General features: G+C 49.4%; 10 protein-coding genes across 10 annotated transcripts; 6 read left to right on the forward strand and 4 right to left on the reverse strand.

Annotated features, from left to right (window-relative positions):
• Positions 1-172: 172 nt before the first annotated feature.
• On the forward strand, positions 173-1,284 carry N7500_002095 (uncharacterized protein; the record flags this gene model as incomplete). Its single annotated transcript, XM_056673241.1, has 3 exons — positions 173-225; positions 300-750; positions 814-1,284. 3 exons carry the CDS (start codon positions 173-175, stop codon positions 1,282-1,284), a joined length of 975 nt encoding a protein of 324 aa, XP_056533766.1.
• Positions 1,285-1,888: 604 nt separating this feature from the next.
• N7500_002096 (cytochrome P450) lies at positions 1,889-3,765 on the forward strand (the record flags this gene model as incomplete). The annotated part of the gene is made up of 5 exons (XM_056673242.1): positions 1,889-2,009; positions 2,060-2,123; positions 2,183-2,980; positions 3,043-3,194; positions 3,320-3,765. The coding sequence occupies 5 exons, from the start codon at positions 1,889-1,891 to the stop codon at positions 3,763-3,765; spliced, it is 1,581 nt and encodes a 526-aa protein (XP_056533767.1).
• A 1,431-nt stretch (positions 3,766-5,196) lies between these two features.
• Positions 5,197-7,663, forward strand: N7500_002097 (Zn(II)2Cys6 transcription factor; the record flags this gene model as incomplete). Its single annotated transcript, XM_056673243.1, has 2 exons — positions 5,197-5,432; positions 5,494-7,663. 2 exons carry the CDS (start codon positions 5,197-5,199, stop codon positions 7,661-7,663), a joined length of 2,406 nt encoding a protein of 801 aa, XP_056533768.1.
• A 661-nt stretch (positions 7,664-8,324) lies between these two features.
• N7500_002098 (FAD-binding type 2) lies at positions 8,325-8,852 on the reverse strand (the record flags this gene model as incomplete). Its single annotated transcript, XM_056673244.1, has 2 exons — positions 8,325-8,595; positions 8,659-8,852. 2 exons carry the CDS (start codon positions 8,850-8,852, stop codon positions 8,325-8,327), a joined length of 465 nt encoding a protein of 154 aa, XP_056533769.1.
• Positions 8,853-8,936: 84 nt separating this feature from the next.
• On the reverse strand, positions 8,937-9,365 carry N7500_002099 (FAD-binding type 2; the record flags this gene model as incomplete). The annotated part of the gene is made up of 2 exons (XM_056673245.1): positions 8,937-9,115; positions 9,299-9,365. 2 exons carry the CDS (start codon positions 9,363-9,365, stop codon positions 8,937-8,939), a joined length of 246 nt encoding a protein of 81 aa, XP_056533770.1.
• Positions 9,366-10,160: 795 nt separating this feature from the next.
• N7500_002100 (Carboxylesterase type B) lies at positions 10,161-10,405 on the reverse strand (the record flags this gene model as incomplete). The annotated part of the gene is given in 2 exon segments (XM_056673246.1): positions 10,161-10,321; positions 10,333-10,405. 2 exon segments carry the CDS (start codon positions 10,403-10,405, stop codon positions 10,161-10,163), a joined length of 234 nt encoding a protein of 77 aa, XP_056533771.1.
• Positions 10,406-11,520: 1,115 nt separating this feature from the next.
• On the forward strand, positions 11,521-13,279 carry N7500_002101 (MDR family MFS transporter; the record flags this gene model as incomplete). Its single annotated transcript, XM_056673247.1, has 3 exons — positions 11,521-11,987; positions 12,047-12,191; positions 12,248-13,279. The coding sequence occupies 3 exons, from the start codon at positions 11,521-11,523 to the stop codon at positions 13,277-13,279; spliced, it is 1,644 nt and encodes a 547-aa protein (XP_056533772.1).
• A 2,065-nt stretch (positions 13,280-15,344) lies between these two features.
• Positions 15,345-16,184, forward strand: N7500_002102 (amidohydrolase family protein; the record flags this gene model as incomplete). The annotated part of the gene is made up of 1 exon (XM_056673248.1): positions 15,345-16,184. One exon carries the CDS (start codon positions 15,345-15,347, stop codon positions 16,182-16,184), a length of 840 nt encoding a protein of 279 aa, XP_056533773.1.
• A 697-nt stretch (positions 16,185-16,881) lies between these two features.
• N7500_002103 (cytochrome P450) lies at positions 16,882-18,708 on the forward strand (the record flags this gene model as incomplete). Its single annotated transcript, XM_056673249.1, has 5 exons — positions 16,882-16,966; positions 17,035-17,098; positions 17,167-17,546; positions 17,599-18,171; positions 18,251-18,708. 5 exons carry the CDS (start codon positions 16,882-16,884, stop codon positions 18,706-18,708), a joined length of 1,560 nt encoding a protein of 519 aa, XP_056533774.1.
• Positions 18,709-19,583: 875 nt separating this feature from the next.
• Positions 19,584-21,112, reverse strand: N7500_002104 (uncharacterized protein; the record flags this gene model as incomplete). The annotated part of the gene is made up of 3 exons (XM_056673250.1): positions 19,584-20,600; positions 20,666-20,775; positions 20,851-21,112. The coding sequence occupies 3 exons, from the start codon at positions 21,110-21,112 to the stop codon at positions 19,584-19,586; spliced, it is 1,389 nt and encodes a 462-aa protein (XP_056533775.1).
• Between the last annotated feature and the right edge of the window lie 1,408 nt (positions 21,113-22,520).

Here is a 22,520-nt window from a genome sequence, read left to right on the forward strand (position 1 = left end):
GACTCTGCATGCAAAGAGGACAGTGAATGCGATAACAAATATATATGTGCTGAGAGGGACACGAAGGTATCTTTAGGTGATCTTTGGGAGAATAGTTCGAATGTTCATGCCTTTGCTGTATAATTCGACATCTACTAGCTAGTCAACTATCTATCGCAAGTGTCTTGTTACAATGGCTCCATTTGTGCCCTACCACTACTCAGCCGGCCAGTCGACCATTGTCAAGTAATAAGCCCCCTATCTCCCCCAAGCTACTGGGTCAAAAGCCTTTGGGTTACTGACATAGACATAATTTCCAGATTTGGCGGTCTTCTCACTACCGAATTTCTCGAACCTCCACCAGGCCGTTGCTTTCTCTTCCGTCAGACATACCGCCACACCGTTGAAGGCTCGATCCCGGAAAATCTGCGTAAGCTCATTAACAGCGCCGATCGACCCAAGGGCCCACCGCCGCATTTCCACCAATTCCAGACTGAGTACTTTCGCGTCGAAAATGGGGTACTCGGTATTTCCGTAGATGGGGTCGTCCGCCGCATCACCCCGGAAGACGGCGAGATCTCCGTCAAAGCAGGCAGCGTGCATAACTTTTTCATTCATCCGGACTCCCCCGAGACCATGACGGTTTACCTAAGTGCATCGGACTCCGGAAATGACTACCAGCTCGATCGAGTCTTCTTCGAAAATTGGTATGGCTATTGGCACGATGCTTTGTTGCACGACGGAGGGATTGATTGGATCCAGTTTCTCGCGGTAATGATCTATTTCTCGTGCAAAATTCTTCTTGCCATGAACTGATATGGTAGTAGATCCAAGACGGCGGAGATGCCTATACCCCCCGCTCCCGCATGGGTGCCCTTTCGCCGGCAGGTCGGATACTGGACCTGTGTGATTGTCGGTCGATGGATTGGAGGACTGCTAGGTTATAAGCCCTTCTTCCGGGAATACACTACGGATTGGGACTTCGCTGTCGCCAAGATGAAGGGGTCCTTCTTTCAGCGGCATCTGGTGCACACTGCATTCGAGGAAGAGAAATCCTGGGCCAAACAGGCAGAGCTGGAACCCACGGCTAAGCCTGAAAATGCTGAATTCGAGCAATGGACCGAGGATATGTCCCCCACGCCATTGGCCCTGGGTCCAGTGGCCTATGAGCAGGGGCAGTTCACCGGCGCACGACCTGGGCCAGTGAATGGATCCAACGGTCACTCCACAGGGGTCGAGAGGAAGCTGGAGCAGTTGGGGTCTTGGACACAGCGACGCGCAGTGGTCGATGATGCAGACAAATAGATATATCTCAATAGTTGAATTTGATCGTTGTTTCTCCCCCCTTCTTCTCGTGTTGGGCGAGTACAAGATGAACCCTTAATCGATTGTCCAGTGAAGTCTGTTTATATTGAACCTGTGGACAGTGTAAAAGAGGAAGATCATGGTAATCTTCATCTTGGGGAGAACGCATGACCCCACGTAGTACATTACGGCGTGCTTATGAGTTACGCTGTTTACGTAGACTATGTGATATAGAGGGACAGTTCTCAATCGGAGACTATTATGACATCAACGCCCTTCGCTAAGGATTGTCACGGACTGTAACATACACTCGACGTCCGACAACTCATTCTGTAAAGATCGTGATTGTACTTTACAGGATTACAAAAGGCCTCATCGATGATATCTCAATGAGTAGGATGGGATGTATCCGCAAATAATATACCTAGGTTAGATCTCCATACGAGCTGACTCCGATTCTCCTTTAGGAACTCTGAATCGTCGCCTCTCTAGGTGAGTCCCAATTGCAAACCTAGTATCATGCCCGTTCCCCGCGTTGATGAGGACCATAAGTATAGATAATGAGTCTGCCCCAAGGAACAACTTTTGGCCATCCATCAACACTATGGACTTTCTACAGCTCACATCAACGCATCTTCTGGCGGTACTGTTTACCAGTACCAGCGCATTGTTCATTGTAACATACCTCCTCCGTGCAGGACATCGACCCTCAGAGCTCCCGGACGGTATGTGGTTGCAGGAAAGAGCCGGGACTTCATATCTGACTGGTGCACAGGCCCTCCAACTGTTCCGCTTTTTGGAAACGAGCTGCAGGTGCCAAAGTGGGATGCACATTTCCAGTAAAGGCCAACCATTTTCAATTGATATATTCGGGTATTGTGCTAAGTAGTTTGCGTAGGTTCTCCAAGTGGGCTAAGGAATATGGCGGATTTTTCTCACTGAAGCGATATAACAACACCACTATTGTTATCAGCGACCATAAACTGATCAAGGCACTGCTGGACAAAAAGAGCAACATATACTCCCATCGACCCGCATCACTGGTATCCCACTTGATCACGCAGAGTGACCATCTGTTGGTCATGCAGTATGGTGAGCGATGGCGCATGCTACGTAAAACCATTCATCAATACTTCATGGAGCCGCGCTGCGAGCGCGAGCACTGGAAAGTCCAAGAGGCCGAAGCCAAACAGATGCTGCACGACTTTTTGACCATGCCAGAGGATCACATGCTACATCCTAAGCGATACAGTAACAGTATCACCAACTCGCTTGTCTTCGGTATCCGCACCAAAACCGTTCATGATGAGTACATGCAAAGGCTCTTCTATCTGATGGAAAAGTGGTCCTTGGTGCAGGAACTAGGCGCCACCCCCCCTGTCGACTCGTTTGCTCTGCTGCGCTACGTGCCACAATGGCTATTGGGCAACTGGCGGGACCGGGCGGTTGAAGTGGGTGATCTAATGCAGTCCCTTTACCAGACCGTGCTAGATCAGGTGCAGGAGCGCCGCCAACGCGGTGTTCAGCGTGACTCCTTTATGGACAGAGTCTTGGATACGCTCAAGCAGACACCGCTTACCGAGAATGAGCTACGATTCCTAGGGGGTGTTCTGATGGAAGGAGGCTCCGATACTTCGTCCTCGCTTATCTTGACCATTATCCAGGCGATGACCAAGTATCCTGAAGTGCAAGCGAAGTACGCTCAAATAATTTATCTTTATCTGCTCAAGTGGGAAAGCTGACGGAGTGGTATTGCAGGGCCCATGCACAAATCGACTCTGTTGTCGGCAATGACCGCTCTCCGGCTTGGTCTGATTGGCCCCAGCTGCCCTATATCAATATGATCATCAAGGAGTCTCACCGGTGGCGTCCAGTCAGCCCTCTTGGCGTTACCCACGCCGTCGCTGAAGGTCTGTCTTACAAATGCGATATTTCTCTGTCGTGCCTGTGATCGCAGATTATGCGAGCGGATTTGATGAAATATCGATGAAACATCAAAGTGAGAAGAAGTCAATTAGCTAATATTGTATTGCAGATGACCACATCAATGGGAAGCTCATTCCGCGAGGATCGAGCATTGTTCTCAATGTTTGGGGAATGCATCATGACAGTGATCGATGGCAGGAACCAGAGCATTTTCAGCCTGAACGTTTTGCCGATTTCCCAGCTTTAGCCTCAACCTACGCAGCGTCCGAAAGGAGAGATCACCTTGGTTACGGAGCGGGCCGACGTATCTGCCCGGGCATCCACTTAGCGGAGCGCAACTTAATCATAGGAATCGCCAAGCTGCTCTGGGCCTTTGAATTTGTTGAACCCCCTGGAAGCGACAGTGACATTTCAGCTCACTCCGGTGCTAGTAAAGGGTTCCTCCATTGTCCCAAGGACTATGGATGTGCCATTCGTCTCCGCTCCTCGGACAAGCGAGCGACCATTATGCGAGAATTTGCCGAGGCACAAGAGGTGTTCGCTCGATTTGATTAGCTAGATTAGAGAATATGCGCTAGAATGTGACTATGACCCCTCTTCTCTTCATTGGGGGATTACCTTTTGATGGTCCAGTGAAAGCATTCACATTAGTACGTTGTATGCATCTGCCAGCAACATCGAAACCCTAAGTTTTCATTTCTTGCAAATCATCCGTAATCAATGCAATCTCTCTCTCCGTGGGTACATTTAATATAGAGTGGAATCCGTGATTGGTCTGGCTTGCTTGGTAAGATCTTACAGACTTTCCATTGCAATGCGTACATTTCTCTCAAGGTACTACGTAATTAGCCCTAGAGGTACATAATCCGGTAGCTGAATCAACAATCTGGGCCCTTTTACTCCAATGAAATACGAATTTGATCCCTGTACATCGATGCAATTCGTATTTAAGAACAACAAAACAGCAACTCCGTCGCTGCAGCCGATGCATGTCGCCCAGAGGAGCAGCGGAACAACGGAACAGCGGACCTTCCTCCGATTTCTTCACTGATTAGAGCTAAATTTGTAAGATAAAGTGATCGACTCAGCACGCCTTCGAGCTTAGTTGGAGTTTGGTTCGAGTCTAGTTGGAGTTTAGTTGGAGTTCATGGAGTCTCTGGATAGGATGCAGGGGTGGATGATTGTGAAGAAACCGTGCACGGAATAGTATTATCGGATCCCAGCAGGAAATTAATTCAATTTGGTTGTCTTTTTTTTCTTCGCTATGCAGGCCCCTGGGGTGTCTGTTTTTATTGATAATCCGGTTTCTACACATGTCACTCGATCTGTACCTGGATCATGTCCGGGATAATAGATTGTAAGAAGTACGAGTCTCCATTTTTGACATACCAAGATCCTGTACGGAATGCACCAGGTCCGCTTCTATAGAGCAAAATCCAATACTTGGACCAGGCCGAGATGCGGCTTGAATGTTGATAAGCCCTGCTTCTATATACCACGAAAGGGCAGGATGGGATTTCCTGTTCACTCGGCATCTCGGAAGCTCTCATCTCAAGTCGCCTAATCCTATCTGTCTGACTTGAGCCAATGGCGCAATAGCGCTTCCACGCTTATTATTCCCTCTTCAGGGTTTCCCGATTTCAAAGAGAAGTGGCAAAATCCACAATGACGAGATGATACACTGGTATTATGGGCGCCTAGGTATCATCCGGCTTATTTCTCATTTAATTTTCCCATTTTGTTTATGCAAGTCTCATTCTGTGCAGGAAAGCCTATGTTCCCTTGTATTCTCTTTGTACTTTTGTTATCCAGGCCAAGATATGAAACCTCAGGCATCCGAACGCCAACACAACTTGAAGCTCTTCAAATCTTCCACAATACACTCCATCGATAGAGAGAGAAATTACTTCTAAACATCCGATCGCCGTTTGGAGTCGAACTGGTCTAAATGAATATCTGACCTAAATCGTTTCCACACGGCCCGCCATGTACTCCACTTTCTCCGCCAACTTCGATACCACGATCGATGCCTCCCGTGAGAGGTCAGCCACACCCTCAGTCCCACGCCCTAAGCGCAACCAGGTGGCTCGCGCCTGTGACTGGTGTCGGCTCAATCGTGTCCGATGCGATGATAAGCAGCCATGCCAGAACTGCCAGAATCGAGGAGGGACTTGCAGCAATACAAAGACACAGGAGGCCACCTCACTCCCAGCTGCAAACCGGTAGGCAATCTCCACCCTTTCACATCGGGAGTATAAATGGTTTGCTGAGATATCAAAACAGAGAGATGCAACGATTACGAAATAAAGTTAAGGACCTTCAAGACCAGATCGAGAAACTCAAAGATAGAGCGGAAATCCAAGCACAGACGAGTTTCGCAACGCCTCCACTGTCGGATGCAACACACAGCTCATTTGACTTTGCGGAACTCACCAATACTACAGAGGGATGGCAAGGGGTCCACCAGACGGGGCAGATTCACTACGGGCCCTTGTCGTCCTCATATTTTGTCACCCGAATCACTCGCTATCTCTCCGAAGCACTCAACGAGCCATTGGAAAATGCCAAATTACAAGCATGCATGGCACGGTTTAATTACGTGACCCCTACCCATCAACCGTCTGGATGGGTTGCCAGCCCGGATAGCCAGGCGGATCAGCATCCGGACGGAAACGAAGAGGCCGAGGATCTGACCCGGTCACAAGAGGAACACTTTCTCAATTTGCTCTGGCAATCTTTTCATTGCGTTTATCCTATTCTTTCCGAACGCGAGTTTCACCAACATTATGAGTCATTATGGTCTAGTTCCACGCCTGATGGAATGTCTACACGAAAGCCATCCGCCCTGGTCGATGTGCTGTTGGCAGTGTGTATGCAGTACAGCAGCACTTTCTTTGTCAGCGGAGACAGTCAACAAGAGGATGCGGATGCAGGATGGCAGGTCAAAAACGCGAATTCAGCTAGTCGAACTTACTATCAGAGGGCCCAGAGGCTTCTGCAGGGTGACCTCGAACACCCAACCATCATGCTCGTGCAGAGTCACATCTACTCGATTGTCTACTTGTACAACACCTCCCTGCTGAATACGGCGCATATCAACTTGGGTGCCACGCTGCGAATTGCCCACGCATTGCGGTTGCATATCCGCCCGCTGGACGGAATTTCGCCCGAACAACAGGAGCTGCAGCGCCGGATCTGGTGGACGCTCTACCGGATCGACAGCCAGCTCTCGATGACCCTCGATAGGCCGCCACTCATCCAGCTGTCTCATGTCAGCTGCGGACTACCCGGAGATGATCTCGAGCATGCTCGGCTATCTGGGACAGTCCTTCTCTCGAATCATGAGGACATCAGCTGGCTCAGCTTCCATGTCCAGTGCACAAAGCTCACATTTCTTGTTCAAGGCGTACAGACAGCATTACACCGGAAATGTTCTCAGTTGTTGAACGGGGATAGGTCAAAGGATATATATGATGACCTCCCCCTCCTCGAGAATTTAGCCGAGTTTTTGGAAAGGGAGATGACAGCTATTCATAACTGGGTTCAAAATGTGCCGCAGTCGCTATGTAATCCTCGCAAAGGGGCGGGGGACCCATTCTCCACCAATCGGGACGCGTTAAATCTGTCTCCGTACAGCCCACTCTGGCTGCAGCGCCAACGCCTCCTCCTAGAGCTCCATTATCACCATCTTGTGATCTCTACCCTACGTCCCTTTATCCGTTTCCCTCCTGGGAGCTCCTCCGTGACCCCACGGACCGACGGGCACAATATAACCTGTTTGAATCATGCCATGGCAATCACAAGTATCCTAAATCAAGTACTGTCCGAAACGGATCTATTGCGCGGCTGGCCGCCCATCTTCCAGTACCAGTGGGATGCCATCCTGTGTACTCTAGGGTTTGTGCTCGCCAATGCCGTGTGTCCTCCGACTCCTTCTGCACGCAAGTCGCTGCAGACGGCGGTTCGCACACTGGACCTTGTAAGTGATCATTTCCTGGCGGCCAAAAGCGCGGCCCAGGTTGTCCGCGATGTCAGTTGCCAGGCCGATCGGCTCATCGCCAACGTCCAACAAGGTCTGACCCGACGACAAGCGCCGCGTGCTAGCCAGGCCATGTCTACCAGATCCCACAATTCCAGGCCACCGTCGAATCAGACCTCGTTCGCTACGCCCGGGCAACCCGGGGTCCAATCTAATTCGCTCAAACGCGCGTTGCCACCGACACCCATGGAGGTGTCACCCCATCAGCCCATGCCTAACTTTGAAGCGCGCATGCAGTTAATGGACATGATGCCGATTGGTTCATTACCAGAACTATCCCCTTCTATGGGAACGACAGAATCTCTCTCTGGTGTGATGCCCTCGGTAAGCTCTGCTGACATGGTCACCGGCACTGAAGCTCAGTGGCTACATGCGAGCTCGATGATACTAGACTCCTGGACTACGAACTCATGATTGGCCATGTATTTCCTTGAACTTCTCTCGTTTCTTTGGCCTTGCTGTTTTCCTTTTTCTTTTTCTTTTTTTTCATTCTGTCCGACGTAGAGTATTACCCTCCCTAACTCTAATCCATAGTCCCTAAATAGGCAGCGGGATCTGCTAGGTGGAGAGCATTAGAACAAATACAAACTGGATTTGCAGGTTAATGTATACATATTCAGTGAATTGACATATATTGTCTTTGGGGGACATTTGTAGGCCAGTTTCTATATGGTTCGCACATTGGCTCATTAGCTGGTTATGTGGAAAGCATAGACAACCATCAGCCTTTGCCATTGCTCAGAGTCACTATCCACCGCCGTTGGAGCACAACATGTCTTGAATGGATCAAGTTTACTCTTGATCGCATATAGCTAATTGTAGTTGCTACCGTAGAAGGCCTGCTTATCGTTTGGCTGTTGGCGGTCCGCCTTTCTGTATAGTTAGCTATTGACTTCCAAGTCATAAATATTTCTCGCCCTTGGCTCGCTCATATGACATCTTGAATCTGAAGTCAATGCTGTCAAGACTGGGACCAATGCAGTCCTCATTCCGCTTGCCAACGTAAGTTAGGTCGTTGAATGCCATCTCAGCGAAGATGACGCATGTATTGATATGACAGTCATTGCTGCTGTATCTACGTGGGTAGAACTGTATTCCAGATATTGCTGGTTTCAGATGACTCGGCACTTATACCAATGTTCACGAAAGTAACCCCATCCGCAGTTACGCTGTTGACCGCATCCGTAAGATGCGACTTATCATTATGGATGAGGCCCAGCTGGAGGAGACGGCCGCCATATTGCACGTTCAGTGCCAGTTGCGTCGGGTTGAGTTCGAACGTTTTTATATAATGTCGGAAATATAAGGGCGAACGGGTAAATTCCAGGGTGTAGAAGATGTTGAGTCTGTGTAGGCCTTATAGCAATGGTACCAGGAACTTCTTGGCCTCGATTGCAATAGGACCAGACGATGCCCATGGGGTAAGCAGGAACGACGCGTGTGTGATCTGTGCAGTCGCCATGCCGCCAGCCGCGGTGTATATGGGGAGATGACGGTTGCACTGGTCCACAGATACAAAGAGATGAGGTGACAGGAAGTTACTGCTCTCAAACTGGAGGACAACGCCTGTGACGGGGAAGTCGGGAAACGCCTTGACGGTCATGGCGTATAAGACGCCATATGTGCCTCTCCGGCCTCTGCTGATAGCCCAATGTAAATTCGTGTCCTTGGTGGGCGTTGTGGTTAGTCACCCCATCTTATTGATCACCTCCAAATGTGAGAGATGGTCTGCCTCAAGACCAAATGGTGAGCTCAGAGCCGAGTCATTCTTCCCTCGCGTGTAACTCCCGACGGGGCCCAGAGTGGCACATTTATAAACTTTTATCACCACACCTTGTCGGAGGGTGGCCTCGTTGATATCCGCAGCTCAAACTCATGCAGTCATCCGCACAGCTGGGCTTGTATGGCGCGGGCCAGTGTAGTTCAGAAAGTCAATGTCCTTGAGTTAATGGGTCTGAATCAATAGTGCGCCTGCACCCGTTGACTCCCGGATATAAACATACTGTATCACTAGCAAGAGAACATTTTATGCATAGCACACCATCGCACACGGTTTGAAGGACTTTGATCGAGGGCAAGAGGCATCACAGGTTGCATTACCTACGGCTGCTGTCATGATGATAGAGGAAAATGCATCGCTGCCGAATGGGGTTCATTTAACGGACCGGCGAGGGAGCTCATTGGAACTGGGTGACCTACTGGAGTACTGGCTTGGTCCACTTTGTAATGACAATTCAGATCAAGGGATTGACCTTTCCCTCCACTGACAGTCACTTGCGATCATTGGTCACAGAATCTCCATCAATGGCCTATCGTGATGAAGGGAATACCATCTGGTCAGTATTCAAACGAAAAAAAAACGAAGGGCGACAAATAGCTCCCCGTGGTAGTCACTGACCTCAACAAGCTAAGGACATACCGAAAGGATGCCACTAGCTCATAGATGTGACAGCAAATGCCGTGCCACCTCAAACGGTATTGATATCCAGCAACTCTAGGATTTTATGGAACACGTAGCCATTAGTTGCTGGAAATATCGTACTCTCTAGAATCTTTAGATTCTAGATCGGGCTTTGTAAAATGATCTGGGAAAGCGAGAAGTAGTTGGCACGTTCAGAAGCCTTCAGGTGTATCGTAATTGAGCTTCCCCCGACCGAGAAGCCCATGACAGTGACGTGCGAGGGATTACCACCAAACTTCCTCATATAGCTTTGCACCCATTGCAGCGCCAGAAGCCCACGATGCAGTCCAGCATCTGATACTACACCTGTCAACTGGAATCTCTCACTTGAAAGCTTCCAAATACTTCCAGTAGGTGAATGCCAGTCCTGAGTAAACCACCGAAAGAGAAGGGGGCGAGGTGCATGGAAAAAAGGGAGACGACACATTCGATAATTAACTCACACATAGATTATGACGAGAAACCCATTTCCTTGCTAGCTGTAATCGACCTTGAGGGATCCTGGTCTGACTTGGACCCGGAGACAAAAGCTCCCTCCTGGAAACACACCACCATGGGCGCACCGTGCTTGAGCTTTTCTTTTCTGCCTTGATGTTTGGCAACCACCTCGTCTGGGACTCACAAATCGAGGAACAAGCAGTCTTCAGACTCTGGTGGCGTTTGGTCTGCGACGGGCCGCAGTTCGGTGCAGCCATCTTGTCAATAAACCTGGTCGTACGCGCGGCGCTGCAATCAAAATGAGAGCCCGGAGTTAGGGCACTGACAAATCGTCCCTGCACATTGAATTAACAGGCCCGAAACTGAAGACCAGATATCACCACATCCTTTGCCATTGACAATTAATCCCGTGGCTGCGATTGGGTGTGGGGATGAGCAGCGTCAGCCACCATGGGGCCAGCGGGTGTTCGGCATAGCAGATATTGGTGAATTTGTAATGGAGACCGGTTGACGAGGGATATCATTGACATAATCATCAGAGTGATTTCTAAGCGTTTTATTCGGCTCACGTGTGCTAATCTCATATTGAAATTAATGGCTTGATGCTGCTGATAGCCCAGGTCCACATTTGGCAAATCAGCTGCTACGGCAATCCTCGATGCGACTATTAACAGATAGGCCAAATAAATGATAGGATTGGGCATTGGTTATGGACAATGAGCATATGGAGTTTTCAAGAGTCTCTTGTATTGCGATACTTGTTTTTTTTTCTTTCTTTTTTCAGTCTGCTACAGTTCGGTATATGCAGCAATGCAGCAGCATATTGTTATCCAGAGCCAAAGTAGAACCAATACCACGAGTGCCATATAAATTCCGCTTGCCAAGTAATCTATCCTGCCCAGGTCCACGGGCGCTCCAAGGTTGTGTCCACGGATAGCTTATCATCTTCCATGGTTGCACCTTAAAAATCTTGGATACAATTAGAGATTCTAGAGCTCATCCATGGATGCATGTGGACCCACTTGACGATCTTTAGCAATAGATTTGGTGAGCTCGGGAACTCCCGTTCGGAGTCCAAAAGGAGATTCGGAGTTGGTCAGCCAAATAGTAAGCTGTGGTTGGTCAGATATCAACCTGACAAAGATGAATGTCCCAAAGGAGTAATGGATTGTTACCAAAATCTCTCCTTCTAGCCCTACTCGTATTTAAATAACTAGGCATGGTCAAGCAATATGGACATCAAGACTTTCGCTGTCCCTAAGCGGATATTGACACTTCTGCTTTCCATTTTCGGTCTATTGCAACTCCATTGGGTAAACACCCAGATAGCCTCTGAAGAGCTGACTAAGTGCCGCTCGGTTCGCTTCCCACCATGAGTATAGACGATAATTCGCCAAGTGAGAGCGTGCTCGGAAGTCAAACCCCAGGTCAGGTAGAGGAGTCAGTCCCGATCTCCGATCGGGATGCCGAGAAGGATGCAGTTCCGGGGCGGGGAATCACGGGCTTCCGCTGGCTGCTCGTCTGCATTGCAGTTTTCTCAGCCAATCTGCTCTATGGCTTGGACAATACCATTGTAGCAGACATCCAGGGTCCCATTGCGGGTGACTTCAACGAGTACACGCGGCTGGGCTGGCTCGGGGTGGGCTTTACCTTAGGATCGGTGGTGTTTATTCTTCCCCTGGGCAAAGCTTACGCCATTTTCGATACGAAATGGCTCTTCCTTGGCTGTTTGACCATGTTTGCGGCCGGAAGTGCCCTCTGCGGCGCAGCCCCCAGTATGAATGCCATCATTGTCGGTCGCGTGTGGGCGGGAGCCGGTGGGGCGGGCATGTACCTAGGGTAAGTTGTATCATGAAAGGCAAAAACAGAGAGAGAAAAGACTAACCCAGACAATCTAGTAATCTGAATCTGATCACCATTCTGACAACTCCCACGGAGCAACCCGTGTATGTGGGGCTAGTTGGATTGATCTATGGCACTGGCTGTATTCTGGGTCCCATCATTGGTGGTGCTTTTTCTGATAGTTCAGCCACCTGGCGATGGGTATGTGGTATCCATTTCTCAATTCTCTGGCAGAGTGTACTGACCGCAGTGGACAGTCATTTTACCTCAATTTGGTCATTTTTGGAGTCATGTCACCCATCTATGTATTCCTTCTGCCCTCCTTGCCCCGCCCAGCAGGTGAAGGCCGCAGTTTTATTAAGAAGCTTGTGGAGCTGGACTGGGTGGGCACGGTCCTGTCTGCGGGGATGCATATCTCCATTATCCTGTTCATTGTATTTGGTGGCGTCGAATGGTCCTGGACGGATGGGCGGAATATCGCGCTGTACGTGGTCTCCGCAGTCTGCACCATTGCCTTCGTTCTCAGCCAGTACTACTGTGTGGGGACCAACAAAGAGAACCGACTGTTCCCCGGAGAATTCTTGCGGGACCCCACAATGATCCTACTCTATGTCATCATGGCCTGTGGCGGTGCTGCCCTCTTCGTGGCGGTTTATTACATCCCGCTATACTTTCAGTTTGTCCACGGCGACTCCGGCATCATGTCGGCAGTGCGGCTGCTGCCATTTGTCTGCTTCTACGTGGCTACCATTTTGCTGTGCGGATATGTCATGCCCAAAACCGGCTTCTTTATCCTCTGGTATCTGCTGAGCGGCATTTTCATGCTCATTGGATCCGTGTTGATGTACACTGTGAAATTAGATACCAGTGCTGCCAAAGTCTACGGGTACTCTATTCTGATGGGACTGGGTATGACCACCACGCAGGCCGCCTACGCAGTGGGCCCGACCATTGTGACTCCCGACCGGGTGGCCGAGTGTCTCCAGTTCATGAATATTGGCCAGGGCCAGAGTCAGCTGCTGGGATTGGCCATCGCAAGTGCCATTTTCCAGTCTAGGACCCTCAACGGTCTCACTGCCCTGCTGGGGAATAAGGGCTACTCCAACGTGGACATCCAAGGTGCTGTCGCCGGCGCTCAGAGCACCCTGATGGAGCGGCTGCCCCCGGGCTTAAAGGAGCAAGCACTGGAGGTGATTGTGAGTTCGATCAGTGATGTCTATGTAATGGCAATTTCGGCAGGGGCTCTCTATGTGGTTGCATCTTGCCTCCTGCCTCGCCGTCGGTTCTAGACTCATTTCGGGGAGGAGGGGTAGCAATGGCGTCTGATAATGGTGATAATTCTTTCTCCCTTCTTTCTCGAGCACAAGGGGAGCCTCCGGGTGTGTCCTTCGCTTATTTTGTTTATAAATCATAATATAACTAGCTGCTAGAATCAAAATACATTTTTTAAGACCTTGAATAGAATAGAGAAATTTGAACGTTGCTAATACGGCAGATGAGCTTCTATCTAGCCGAGAGGGTTGTCACCTTCATTGAACCCAATGTACCAATTTGGCAGTCTCCGGAACTCCGATTAATTTCCGATCTATCACAGGCCCCTTGTTCTTAATCATGAGATTACCGAACGAGTGGCCACCACTGGGAAGGGCGAGACTCTTCGGAAAGAAAAGGATCAGTGGGGGCACGACGGTATCTCTCCTTTCCCTAAATTCTAAAGACGTTGTCCTCTGATACGGCTGCATACTAAAGCTCTGAACAGGTAGCTGCGTGGTATGAGAAAAGGGATTTTCCTAGATATGGGAGATGGAGTAGTTGAACATTTAGCGATCCAGTATACGAGTAAGTTTATCTACCGCGTCGTGGCGCTTTGATGAATCTTCGAGAAGGAGTCATTTGTCCGGAGGTCGGGAGCACATGTGACATGAATACACTGACACTAGTAAAGAAGATCGCGCCACTGCATTGCAAAGCTGGGAGGTACTTTCCTGGTCATGTATACGGCTCCTGTCCGGGAGATCATCCAATCACCGATTCAGGGCCTTGATGTGATGGGGGAAGTTGTGGATGTCCAGTAGGCGTTGTGTCTCATGCCGATTTCCCTACCTGCTGACAAAGATGGTGGTATTGAGGTGCTAGCGTGTGAGTGGGACTTCCTCAGAACAGTGCAGCAGTGTGGTATAGAATCTGTTTTGTTTGGTCGGATCTTCGTCTCTGGCGGGATGATCTACTTTTACAAAGGCTATAGTTGAGGGAAGTGTGCGGGTCCGTGCTAAAATCACCATGCAGTAAGTATTAGAGGACATATGAGGGATAAATTCCGTTCTACTTGTCATGTTGGCAGTCTGTGCATAAGCGATAGCTTAAAAAGAGCGGTAGCTTGAGTCTTTACTTCTCATTTGTGTTATAGTTGGCGAAGTATGTTTCATCTTCCCTTGTATTTGGATTGGATACTCGCCGTTCCCTCCCAGTTGCCCTAACTGTCGCACACGCGATCTTCTCTGCTAGTGCATCTTCTTTAGGTTTAGGCATATATTATTTGAAGAGGCATGCATAACATATTTACAAGGGGGGGCGAAGATTTACAAAGCGTGGACCGGGGTTGTTCTGGTGGTAGGAACGGTAAGGCCAAAACATCAATCACACGCAGGGCCCAAACTCCAATGATTCGAGCCTTAAGAATCCACCGCTGTCATAGTCGCCCGAAGGAGTCTCGGAGGAGTATCTGCTCATTCGGAAGCCCCTAAAGAAGGGCTAGCCTAAGAAGAATAAGCGCCTATAAATGAATTTCACTAGTTGGCAAGCGCACACACCTGGGCAGGCATACCTAGGTAGCCTCTAGGTAGGCATCCAGATAGATTCCGTAAGCAAGCTCCATCGAAACCATGTGTATCACAAATATGTAACCCCTCTCTCTCTTAATTTCTCATAGGAGTGTTCCGTTAACTCCTGCAGGACTCAATCATCATGGCTAATTCGCGTACAAAGGTCCTGAACCGGTATCCAATCAGGATTAAGGATGATCAATATATGCAAGCAGGAAAACTGATGGTTATTCTGAGACAGACCACATGATTAACGCATGATTGCCAGAGAGACGTATTTGAAGGGACAAAGCCCATCAAGTGCTGGTCCGCCTAACGATCAGTACTACAAGTGCTCCCAATGGCAATCATGGCAAAGATAGATGTGCACCATCATTTCTACCCCCCGGCCATGCGTCAAGGTTGGTCTTATACGAAAATGTGAGAACCCGATTGGTTAACCTTATTTAGCCCTGGATCGCGCGGGAGGTGATCCTTCGGGCTGGTACATCCCCCGTGGACGCTGGAGCTAGATCAGGACATCTCACGGCGTATGAAGGTAACCACCACCATTCTCTCTGTCACTGCACCGGGGCCAGCAATAGAGTCCGATGCTGCTAAAGCTGCCGCCCTCGCCCGTAACTGCAATGAGTCTGCCGCCGCCATCCGGGACGCTCAGCCACACCAGTATGGCTTTTTCGCATCGGTGCCGTCCCTGTTCGATACGGCGGCTGTCTTAGAGGAAATCGATTACGCCTACTCCACTCTCCATGCTGACGGAATCACTCTATTTACCCGTTACGGCAAAGGTCCCCATTACCTGGGCCATGCAGCTTTTCGACCCATCTGGGCCGATCTCAGTCGCCGCGGCGCCGTAGTCTTCATACACCCGACACATCCGGTCGATACCCAGCTCGTTAACCACTGGCTACCACAGCCAATGTTTGACTATCCACACGAGACTGGCCGGGCCGCCATGGATCTGCTAACCAGTGGCATTTTGCAAGACTACCCCGGATGCAAAATCATCCTCTCCCACGCGGGCGGGACCTTGCCGTATCTCATTCACCGGGCGGCTACTATGCTTCCCTTGATGCCACACACACTCGGTCTGTCCACGGAACAGCTGGTGGAGGCTGCCCAAACCTTCTACTTCGACACGGCCATCTCATCAAACCCGGTCACGTTGAAAGCGCTCTTCGAGTTCGCTGCGCCCGGCCATGTGCTTTTTGGCAGTGACTTCCCCAATGCCCCGCCCGATGCGATCCATCGCTTCACCAACTTTCTAGAGGCCTATGACCTGTCGGAGGAGACCAAGCGACAGGTTGATAGTGGGGCGGCATTGGAATTGTTTCCGAGACTCAAGGAGACCCCTGATAGAGCGAGGCTCTGAAATGTGGCGGGATCCATACTGGCTGTACGTAAGAAGCCATTAGAAGAACTTTGGAGCTAGTACCTGAGAAAGATATCGCTAATGATCTGATATTCATTTATCGTAAAATGGATTCGGCCACATAGAGCGATCTATCTGTATCTGTGAATTTTCAATTGGAAACTTTTTACCCTCTGTCAGAACAGTATTAATTTCTCACTCCCAACAATCTTCATCATGTTCCATCTATAGCACCCAAATCATCCAACTTGTCATTTCTCTGGATGACGTAGTCATTCTTCTTCCCCAGATGACCATGAACTTCATTATCCAGATAGACGGCACTGGAACTCCGGGTCTGTTTGCTCATGTCATCAGATTACCTTAGATCCCTGAAGAGATCAGCTATTTGGGGAATAGCAGCCCTCTTTGGGATATCATATCTTTACCCTTTCATAACTGATATCACCGACTTTCATGTACTCTCTGACCAACTCTGCGGGAATTAGGGCGACTTCCTCCATTGGGGAATTCTTAGCCCAGGTAAGCACTCCTTTGGGTAACTGATATTCCATCGATTGCGACCAATCCCAAGTACTTGGACATCGACCCCTCGCTTTGTCGATCTATAAGTCAGCATACCCCACTAGGTACTTCGCTATCATCTCGATGATTGAAGTTCAACTGCATGATACAGCTTCGATAGATCCTATTAAATATGGAACCCATAATCTTGCTACTCCTGATCTTGTTTCCAACCATCGTACTTGTACGATGTGCCTTCACCTACGGCCATCGGACTAGTACTATGCCCCCCCGGTGAGTGTTTGTCTACGAAGTTGAGGGATAGTGAGTTACTCATATGCTATAGGTCCCCCTACTCTACCCTTCATTGGAAATATTCACCAGATCACCAAGAAGTACACCCATATCAAGTACGTTTGCTTTCCTTCCCTTTGCAACAGATAGGAAATGCTCACCTCCCATGTCCTGTGGCGTCCAGGTTCACTGAATGGGCCGCTCAGTATGGCGGGTTGTACATGCTCAAGATCGGAAATGGCAACATGGCTGTCATCAGCGATCGTCGACTTGTGAAAGAAGTTCTCGATCGCAAGAGTGGCATCTACAGCCATCGACCTCATTCCTATGTATCGCATGATCTCATCACCAAGGGCAATCACCTACTCGTAATGCATTACGGTGACCAGTGGCGCACCTTCCGGAGACTGGTTCACCAGCACCTGATGGAGTCCATGGTGGAAAGCCAGCACACTAAGATAGTCAACGCCGAAGCCATACAGCTAGTGCGAGACTATATGGTCGATCCGGAGCACCATATGGCCCATCCCAAGCGGTACAGTAACAGTATCACGAACTCTATTGGTAGGTCACCCAAATTGATCACCCTTGAAAATATCCTAAAGTCACATCATAGTATTTGGAATCCGCACGGCCAACCGAGAGGGATCCAACATGCGGCGACTTTACAAACTCATGGAAGAATGGTCAGAGGTGATGGAAACTGGCGCAACACCCCCAGTAGACCTGTTCCCTTGGATGAAACTGCTACCACAGTGGCTATTTAACAACTACGTCACTCGGGCCAAGGCCATTGGCGTACAGATGGAGACTCTCTACGTCGACATTCTGAAAAAGGTCATCAAGCGGCGGGAAGATGGTCAAAACAAAGGCACCTTCATGGACAAGGTGTTAGATGGCCAGGAGAAGCATAATCTACCCTGGCACCAACTGGCCTTCATCGGTGGTGTTCTGATGGAAGGCGGCTCAGACACTAGCTCCAGTCTCACCCTGGCGATCGTGCAAGCGTTGATCCAAAACCCCGATGTCCAGCGAAAGGCACATGCTGAGATTGATGCCGTGGTAGGCCACAATCGGTCGCCTGTTTGGTCGGACTTCGAACAACTTCCTTACATCAACATGATTGTCAAGGAAGGTCACCGGTGGAGGCCGATACTTCCACTCTGCTTTCCACATGCACTTGGAGAAGGTAAGGCTGTTTGTTTCTCTCGTTCTTTTCATTATTTGTTTCAGGCAATGAAAGCTTTCTAACCTCTATACCCCTAAAGACGACTGGGTCGACGGTAAATTCCTCCCCAAAGGCACAATAGTCATGGTCAACACTTGGGGAATGCACATGGATCCGTCCCAACCTGATGATCCAGCTGCTTTCATTCCTGAGCGCTTTGCGCAGCATCCTCAGCTGGCTCCTGACTATGTCCCCGGGACATGGGAGCGTCGTGACCACTACGGCTACGGGGTTGGGCGCCGGATCTGTCCTGGCATCCATCTGGCTGAGCGCAATATGTTCTTGGCAATTGCCAAGCTGCTGTGGGCATTTGAGTTCCAGCCAGCAGAGGGCCCCATGGATAGTGATCCGGTGAATGGATACCATAACGGCTTCCTTTACTGTGCCAAGGACTACCCTTGTCGGCCGGTAGTACGTAATGAGATAATCCGAGCTACAATTGAGAAGGAATACGCCACTGCGACTGCGGATGTGTTTTCCCGGTTTACTGAGGGATAGTTCGGGGCTAGGACAGCCGGAATCAAATCCTTGAAAGAGGGAGGGAGCTGTGGTGAGGGAGGAGGACAATTCAAAGCGTTTTGTTGGCTCTCTGGCTTCGACCGCTTTTTTATTCACTGTTTTATTCAAACGCTCTCTAACTTCGTTCCGGCTTTGTATAGCTTTTGGCGGTGAATTATACACTGTTTCTGTGTCTCAACATCAATGGCGTAGTTCTCTCTGGAATTGCAGCAACGTCGATCCACATATGCTCGATCCATATAGGCAATATTTGGATAGCCAATTTGGGATCATCCTTGATAGGGATAGCTTTAGGGGTTTACTAGGCACATCTGAAATGAATTCTTTCCAATTCGCAATTGTGAAATCAAGGGCTTGCATCCTTCCCCCGACCTCTTTGCTGAAAGGCTGAGCCTCCCGCTCCTGTGACCTTTTTTCTGACCTGTGCTGATAGTGCTCGAATCGAAAAATATGTCGAGGACAAATTTGCGCTGTTTGACTACGTCCCCATAATACTCTCTACAAGAACCATATCTGGGATGCTTGAATAGTTGACAGTAGATTTACCCAATCAACTGCTTCTAAGCCGAATGAGTCTCAGTGTGGAGGCGGAGATTGAGATATACTGGGACAAAGTGTTACAGTCATCAGCTAAATAGAATCTTTGATTTAGACAACTACATTGAATACAAAATTGAAAGATGACAAGGATATCCCAAACAGAAGGCCGTTGCGCCAATAGAGCAATATTGTTGGTAGGGAGCAGATTTGACAACATGGTAGGAACTATCGTATGACTGAATAGAACAAAGCCCTAAGTTCACTGCGGCTAAGCGATCAAGATGACCCGACTAGAGGGAACTAGCCAATTCCACTTAGGTGCTCGCAACCAGCACCGCAGGCTCACCATCAGAGATAGAGACGCAGATTTTTCCGTCTCCATCGGCGGTGATTGTCCCTTCTCCAAATGTGTTCTTCCACGTCCCATTGGGCTTCTTAGAATCGAAGCAGATCTCAGCATCAGACCCAGATCCACCATTGGACGTGACGACAATGAGGTCTCCACCCGCTCTGCTCCACGCATATGCCGAATCCGCGACGTGCAGATGGACATGGTCATTATCAGCGAGGCCACCAGCAGCCTTCCTAGCCGCAGAGAGCAGGGATATGGCCTTATACAAGTCCGCGTCGGTGCTGAATTTGCTGCGCCATAGGTCCTCGCGGTTCGCGGGGTCGTTGCCACCCGCGTAGCCCTGTTCTGTGCCGTAGTAGACGATGGGAATGCCTCGGGCGAGAATCACGTAGGCGAGTGCGTTTTTCAGAAGTGACTTGTCGTTCTTAACGCTCAGCCATCGTGCATTGTCATGATTGTCTAGGAACGTGCCCAGGGTGCTGGGATCAGGGAAAGCGGTGTCGATCTTATCATGCATGTCAACTATGTCCTGAGAAGAGCCCTTTTGCTGGTAGAAATTGTTCATGGGATAGTAGACTGCGTAGTTGAGCAGGCCATCCATGCTCTTTGCGTATCCGCCAAGGTAGTCTGGGTCACCGTCCCAGACTTCGCCGATGGTGTAAACCCCGGCAGCGGAAGAGAAGGCCGACCAGAAGTCCTTCTCGACGTGCTTGACGGTGTCGATGCGCAGGCCGTCGAAGCCGTATTCCGTGACGAGCCATTTGACCCATTTCTGGAAGAGAGCCCGAATCTCTTCACTCTGTGTGTTCACATCAGGTAGGTCTGATGCGATACGGCAGTTTTCAATACTATCCTGGCTGTCGTAGTCGATTTTGCAGTCGGAATGGTAGGAGCTCTCCTGGTTCAATGGCTCCGGCTTGTTGTCGCTGATGGGGCCTCCCATGTGGTTCGCAACTACGTCTGCCATGACATAGATTCCCTATATTTGAAGCCGGTCAGTACCTTTCAACATGGACCGGAGGAAATGCTATGGGTTGTACTTACGTTCTTATGAGCAGCGTCAACTAGACTTTTGAGATCATCAGCGGTGCCATAGTTCTCATTGATGCTGTAGAGATCCTGTGCCCAATATCCATGGTATCCACCCGGCGCATCTATAAGAATGGGAACGCGATCAGATAAGTTGCGTCATCGAGAATAGAGCTGCCTGCGGAACTATTCAAACTCACTAGCGATAACAGGGGTGATCCAGATTGCATCAAAGCCCATTCCCTTGATATAGTCAAGTTTGGACTCTAATCCTTGGAAAGTTCCACCACAGTATTTTCCAAGGTCGCCGCAAGCATCTCCACCTGTATCATCGCTTCCACGGGCAATGCGATCAGTCAGGGCAAAGTAAATATTGCGGGACTTCCATGCCTTCACATCCGCCGCTGATACAGTGCATACCAGGGGGAGTAGAAGGGCTGTTAGGGTGTGGGACAGCTTCATGATTGTGGCAAAAGTGATACCTCGAATTGCTGAAGACTCTAGTAGGCTTGCGCTGAATGCTTTGAGTGCGATACCGATCGGAGAGGCTCCCCTCCTTTTATATCGAGATCCCCATGATATTCTTTCTTCATAGTCGGACTCCGGGGTTTGCCATTACTTGCCATGGCCCCTGGCACGGGTTGCCAATCCTTCACAAATGTGTTTTCCCTCCAATATATTGCATCTATCGTGACAATCTCTCCTCATACAGTTAGCTGGCCGATAATAGGCCGACAGTTCCCCCCCGGAGAAAAGCCGGGGCAGTGTTCAGACCCGCGGCCCCTGGGACTCGGGGGTGGGGGATCTGCACACAGGTTGGAGTTAAAATGGTTAGTCCAACGTCAATCATACTCCCAATACAGCATTAAGTGATGATATTAGTCTATTGTCGGCCCGAGAGGCTGTGATGTAACTTGGAGGTGTTTCATTTAAGTTATATGTAGATTAACAAAAATCTGACCATCTGATAAAAGTATACAACGTAGCGATTTGGGGGAATTGGTATACCCTGCCCTGAGTTATCGCCTCCCCAATTAATAGTCCCAATTAATAGTCTACAATATATTTTGCCTACCTTATTTCTTCTGGATTATATTGTGATGCTACTCCGTACCTTTTGATCCATAAAAAAGTCTATATAACCTGATTCCTACACTGACATACCCTATCAAATTAACTAGTTGCTACGCCTTTCCTGGTCCCCGTCCCCGTCTACGACTGTAGTGATTTCCTCCCTCTAACGGAGTAGTTGGCGCTGTCGACGATAGACATCCACTGGATAGAGCTGCTGAGTCAGAACTACCGCGTTACCTAGGTACCTAGTCTGAATATGGCGGGTAATGCACGACAAACACGGACAACCAATTACGATGCAACTTGACTAGAACTGCAGATCTCTAGTGCAAAAGGAATCTGGTACTTGCAAGATTAAGGCTCCGCCCGTGGCTTGCGGGGAACTGCGACCAGTCCTTGATGAAAGATAATGCCTTGTCTTGGTGCTTTTGCTTCTGAAGATTGTGCAGAGTATCCCATCGCTCAACGTGGTTACGTGGGATAACCTGCAGGGTTTCTTCGTACGCCTTGCATGGAAGCAGCCGGTAACTGTATATCAAATGAGGAAATCTTATTGTCATATCACTCTACTGATCTTGGCCACGAGGCCTTCCAATTCCTCGACATCCGCATCAATCGGGGTACAGGTTACAGCGCTCAAAAGTAGAGCCTGGAGTGGTGGACTTCAAATTGCTGAGTCAGACAGTGAGATGCCCGAGTCAAAAGCCGGAAATCGAGAGCATAGTGATATCACTTGCATTTGACGGTCTCGGTGGAAAAAAATCCACTGTATTTCTAGGTAAGATATAGCAAGGCA

The sequence above is a fragment of the Penicillium coprophilum genome (genome assembly GCF_028826855.1).
Source record: "Penicillium coprophilum strain IBT 35676 chromosome Unknown utg000002l_segment0_segment1, whole genome shotgun sequence".
NCBI lineage: Eukaryota > Fungi > Ascomycota > Eurotiomycetes > Eurotiales > Aspergillaceae > Penicillium > Penicillium coprophilum.